Source organism: Malaclemys terrapin, chromosome 8 (assembly GCF_027887155.1).
Source record: "Malaclemys terrapin pileata isolate rMalTer1 chromosome 8, rMalTer1.hap1, whole genome shotgun sequence".
Taxonomy (NCBI): domain Eukaryota; kingdom Metazoa; phylum Chordata; order Testudines; family Emydidae; genus Malaclemys; species Malaclemys terrapin.
Genome location: NC_071512.1, coordinates 946,496 through 952,495, shown reverse-complemented (window position 1 = coordinate 952,495; position 6,000 = coordinate 946,496). Strand labels below are relative to the sequence as shown.

The window sequence follows — 6,000 nt, the reverse complement described above, 5'->3', positions numbered from 1 at the left end:
GATGCATGTGTGCAGCAGCACAGGGCAAGAGACCGCAAGGAGCACCGTCTTGCATGCGATTAGCTTCTGCGGTGCAGCTAGTGGCTCAGTGGGATGGGGTGGGGAGGGGGAGCTGGAGGAGTTGGCAGGGTGGGGTGATCCATGTTCAGGAGAATGGTGGGTAGGGGTGGAGAGAGACATCAGTTTTCTCGTGTGCTTAACGTTACTCTAACAGCCATGTGATAAAACTGGCAAGGTTTTGGGACCGAGACCAGGGGTGAGGTTTCTCTCCCTGGCTCTGACCCACCATTGTCCCCATTGCACTCTAACAAAATGTACCGGGGTGGGGGCGAAGGAGACTATGGAATCACACAGCAGCTGTATGGCCAAGTGGAAAGACCACTGAACTGGGACTATTCCTAGCTCTGCCACAGCCTGGGTAAGTCATGTCACTTCTGTGACTCAGTTTCCCATTTGTAAAGTGGAAAGTTCTTTGAAATCTGCTTCTGAAAAGCACTGTGTGAAAGCCAGGTACTTAGGCTCCTGTGGTAGGTAATATCCTGCAAATCTGGGTGAGAACTGAAACTGTCTCAATGACTACTAACTCCTGCCAACAGACATTTCTTTGTTTAACAAAACCTAAGAAATTAAATGGCCAAAACACTGACAGAGTTAAGGCTGCCCGGTGTGAGCTTGTGCCCTTCTATGCATCCGAAGAAGTGGGCTGTAGTCCACGAAAGCTTATGCTCTAATAAATTTTTTAGTCTCTAAGGTGCCACAAGTACTCCTGTTCTTCTTTTTGTGCCCTTCTAGAATATCGAGTTCACCAGATCTCAGACTTCTAAAACCAGGACATACAGACTTCAGGTAAAAGTCCACACAACCTTAATTCTGCCCTCTTGGAGTGATGCCCCAACACGTCCATAACACCTGGACTCCCACTCTGCCTTGTCTCTGTAATGAACGGGCGCTACCTTCACTTGCCCTGTGCTCAAACACTGTGCCTGCTCCCCCCACCGAATTATCACACGTGTCACTTTTAATAACTGTTTTTGCACCTTTTATGGTCCCTTCACACAGCAGACCAGCTAAACCTATACTTTCCCCTACCCATCGTTAAATCTGGACTGCTCTCCTATCCCACTTCACTACTAACAGTACCCATGGCAAGAGTGCCCCGGTGCCGACACAACCCATGCAATTTGATTGACATGATGCAGACTGGAACCTTAAGGTACAGATCCACTTCCTTCTTTGATTTAGATCCAGATCTCATCATATCACAGTCACAGCTCTTCCAAGCTACTCCAACATATTCCTCCACCATTCAGTACAGCTGTCTTTAACAGACTGAGTGTAGTTGGAGAGCATGCAAGTAATTCCCAGTGGCTGTTGTGAGCTTGGGGACGGGGGGAAGGCAGGGGGCAGAGTTAAGGTTGCACGGGCTTTTACCATAACTCTATTTCCTGGTTTTCAGGCGTTTGAGTTTTGCTGAACTCAGTGTTCCAGAAGGGCACAGGATACCACAGGGCTACCTTAGCTCAGCATTAATGCAAGTGTTCTGCTATTTCATTTGATCAAAGACTGAACAGACAGGCAAGCAAGTCGTCATCCCCATTGTTCTAATGGGCAGGGCGCGAATTAATATTAGTCTGTTTTCCCCACCTGAGTCCATCCGTCTCCTTCGTCCAGGCTGTTCACCAGTAAGGCCCCCTTGACCTGGGACCCTCTTCTGGAGTCAGGTTCCTGCCATCACCTAGGGAAGGGTTCTTTCTCTGGACTCAGGGCCCTGCAGAGGTCAAACTGCTGCAGCTCTTCTCTGGAGCGGTATGTAGTTCCCCAGCGATTTGGACTTCTTGCTGCTGCCTGGTAAGGTCCTTTTGCTGGGACCAGGCCTCCCTAGGGCTTTGCCCCTCGTAGCACTTTTGGATCCTGCTCCCTTCAGGAGCCTCTTTCCTAGGTCCCCTTTTCTGGTGCGCTCTCTAACACAGCTCCCCTGAGAAGCCCCTTTCCTCAGGACCTGCCTTTGTGTGTTCTGGGGTCCCCCTGCCTGAGCTCTTAGAACCTTTCTAAGGCCTGGGTGTTCCTTAATTACTTACCTGCTACCAAGCCACATTGGTAATTAACAACTGGCAGGTGGATCTGGGTTGGCTCATTTTCCTTAGTGGAGCTTGTCCCAAGTAGGCTGGTCTCTGACTCCCCTGAAATAGCCTGCCTGCCCATGTGTAGACTTCTGCTACCATGTAGATTTGGGCATTCCATTTCCTAACAAGTAACAGAAATTCAGGTGTGGCGCCTGTCTTACTGCCTCTCCCTGTGAGCCATGTCTCAGCCAGATGCACTCGCGTTTTATAGTTTGGTTCCTTTCATAAAGGCGACAGACTGACCATGCAGACTTGCCTGCTCTCTCACTCTCTCTTGTGGGGTTTTTGGGAGCAGCAGTGGCTCTGCATGCATAAACCAAACTGCAGGAGAAATGGTAAAGCTGTCATGACCATACGTGCGTTCAGTGTAGTGTAAAGTGTTTTATCAGCAAACTCCATTTCCTGCATTTATCTGAGAAGCAGACTAGTATTAGCTTGTATGTGCCAAGCACTTTTCCTTTACTAATAATGGCAGATACTGTGCATCCGTTGTTCTGATCACCACCTTCCAGACAGAAATATCTCAAGATATTCTGCTTCCTTGTCTGTGAACTAGGACATCTGACTGAGCTGGATAGTAATCAGTGTTGGCTGTGAGCTGAAACCTTTTACTGCTGAACGGTGTGATGTCTGGCTACAGTGGATTGGGAAGGAGTGGGTGGGAGGAAATGGTTGGTGTCCCGTGAAAGATGTCGGAGCAAGAAATATTAGCTTTTTTTAAAAATAGAACTGCCACCACTGGTGATTGTCCGATGATGTTCCAACGAGATGTGAGACTCTCCTCAAAGCTGTCTGTCGCTTACTTGATTCCTCGTGTTCTGATTTCTGTCCAAAGAATCGAGCCAAGAAGAAACCTGCTCCAGTGAAGTATGAAGTTGGAGATCTAGTCTGGGCTAAGTTCAACAGACGACCGTGGTGGCCCTGCACAATCTGTCATGATCCAGTGCTCGACTGTCACTCAAAAATGAAAGGTACTGTACCCACTTGTACGACACAGTTAAGGACACTGAGTGCCACAGTTGCTGCAGTGTTCTTTGTTACTAATAAGCATTTGGGCAACCCTTTAACCGCAGGGACAGAGTTAGCAGAGAGGCCAGGTGAACAGAGAAGAGACCCTTTGATTTGGAAACCTTGCACTTCACTCAGATGTATTTAAGCTGCTGTCCACGTAAAGTTAGCTACAGCAGGGGACTATTTTATTCCAGCATATCATGAATGGGGGGACCTGTATATTTCTGAGTATTTCTTTCTCCTTGTTTTCCTTCCAGTCTCTCTCTCTCCACATTCCCTTGGTAACTGAACATCTTTGAAATGTCAGTCAGTCTGGGGTAGTGCTCTATACGCAGGACAGGCTGCTGTTTTTGATGTTGCTTTTGCAACTTTTGTGGTCCTCACCAGTCTGAAAGGCTAGACTCTTGAGAGCATGCAGTGTTAGTGACTATCAGCTCAGACTGTTAAAATCTCCATCTGAAACTCAAAAAGGAGTCCTACAAAAAGTGGAAACTAGGTCAAATGACAAAGGATGCATATAAACAAATAACAGAAGTATGTAGGGACATATTACAAAAGCCAAGGCACAAAACAAGATCAAACTAGCTAGAGACATAAAGGGTAACAAGAAAACATTTTAGAAATACATTAGAAGCAAGAGGAAGACCAAGGACAGAGTAGACCCCTTACTCAATAAGGGGTGGGGGAGATGGACAATAACAGAAAATGTGGAAATGGCAGAAGTGCTAAATGGTCTTTTTTTTGTTTTGGTTTTCACCAAAAAGGTTAGTAGTGATTGGACGCCTAACATAGTGAATGATGTAGAACCAGAGGCTAAAATAGGGAAAGAACACGTTAAAGATTACTTAAACAAGTTAGATGTCTTCCAGTCCCCAGGGCCTGATGAAATGCATCCTAGAATACTCAAGGAGCTGACTGAGGAGATATCTGAGCCATTAGCAGTTATCTTTGAAAAGTCATGGAAGACAGGAGAGATTCCAGAGGACTGGAAAAGGGCAAATATAGTGTCAATCTTAAAAAGGGAAATAAGGACAATCCGTGGAATTACAGACCAGTCAGCTTAACTTCATTACCTGGAAAGATAATGGAACAAATAATCAAACAATCAATTTGCAAATACCTAGAATATACTAAGGTGCTAAGTAATAGTCAACATGGATTTGTCAAGAACAAATCATCCCAAACCAACCTAATAGCTTTCTTTGACAGGGTAACAAGTCTTGTGAATGGGGGAAAGGGGTAGATGTGGTATATCTTGACTTTAGTAGGGCTTTTGATACTGTCTTGCATGACCTTCTCATAAACAAACTAGGGAAATACAACCTAGATGATGAGTGCAAAACTGGATGGAAAAATGTTTCCAGAGAGTAGTTATCAGTTGTTCACAATCAAGCTGGAGGGCATAACGAGTGAGGTCCCCCAGGGATCAGTTCAGAGTCCGGTTCTGTTCAATATCTTCATCAGAGTGCCAGATAATGGCACAGAGAGGACACGGATAAAGTTTGCGGACGATACCAAGCTGGGAGGGGTTGCAAGTGCTTTGGAGGACAGGATTAAAATTCAAATGATCTGGACAAACTGGAGAAATGGTCTGAAGTAAATAGGATGAAATTCAATAAGGACAAATGCAAAGTACTCCACTTAGGAAGGAACAATCAGTTGCACACATACAAAATGGGCAACTACTGCGTAGGAAGGAGTACTGCAGAAAGGGATCTGGGGGTCATAGTGGATCACAACCTAAATATGTGTGAAAAGTATAACACTGTTGCAAAAAAAGCGAAAATCATTCTGGGGTGCATTAGCTGGACTGTTGTAAGCAAGACATGAGAAGTAATTCTTCTGCTCTACTCCACGCTGATTGGGCCTCAACTGGAGTATTGTGTCCAGTTCTGGGTGCCACATTTCAGGAAATATGTGGACAAATTGGAGAGAGTCCAGAGAAGAGCAACAAAAATGATTAAAAGTCTAGAAAACATGATCTACAAGGAAAGATTGAAAAAATGCGGTTTGTTTAGTCTTGAGAAGACTGAGAGGGGACATAACAGTTTTCAAGTACATAAAAGTTTGTTACAAGAGAAGGGAGGTAAATTGTTCTCCTTAACCTCTTGAGGATAGGACAAGAAGCAATGGGCTTAAATTGCAGCAAGGGAGGTTTAGGTTGGTGATTAGGAAAAACTTTCTAACTGTCAGGGTGGTTAAGCACTGGAATAAATTGCCCAGGGAGGTTGTGGAATCTCCATCACTGGAGATATTTAAGAGCAGGTTGGACAAACACCTGTCAGGGATGGTATAGATAATTCTTAGTCCTGCCAGGAGTGCAGGGGACTGGACTAGATGACCTCTCACGGTCCCTTCCAGTCCTATGATTCTGTGATACATAATTCTATAGACAGTATATTACATTCCCCCTAGGTTCAGCAGCTTCACCACATTCTCATTTTCTGTCTCTCGAACTCCCTTTCCCTCCCCTAAATCCCTTCACCCTAGTGTTGGATAATATCTGAACATACAGTTTAAATATGAAGCAATTTAAGCAGCTCAGGGCCCTGAGGGACTGAGTACAGGCTCTTGAGACTAGAGTGGCTGAAGGGGAGGAGACCGAGAGGAACATAGACGAGACTTTCTGGGACACTGTAGTGCAGTTGCATCTCCAGGTTGACAACCTCTGTGCTGTTGAGGAGGATGAAAGTTTCAGGGAAGAACATAAAACTGGATCAGAAGGAAACAATCCCATAGCTGGGACCTTTCTTCAGGTATTGTCTCACACTCAGGATACCCCTCCAGGGGAGGGAACCCCTGTTATTAGGAAGAGACAGTTAACAGTAATGGGGGATTCGATCATTAGAAATATAGCTAGTTGGGT

General features: G+C 45.5%; 1 protein-coding gene across 2 annotated transcripts in view; it reads left to right on the top strand.

The window, feature by feature from the left end:
- Window positions 1-3,010: 3,010 nt before the first annotated feature.
- The window catches only part of NSD1 (nuclear receptor binding SET domain protein 1), an 81,687-nt gene continuing 78,697 nt past the window's right edge, over window positions 3,011-6,000 (top strand). For both annotated transcript variants that reach the window (XM_054037541.1, XM_054037540.1), the window contains exon 1: window positions 3,011-3,094. In XM_054037541.1, coding sequence (XP_053893516.1) covers window positions 3,088-3,094 — 7 coding nt within the window. In that variant the 5' untranslated portion in view covers window positions 3,011-3,087. The remainder of the gene's footprint in view (window positions 3,095-6,000) is intronic.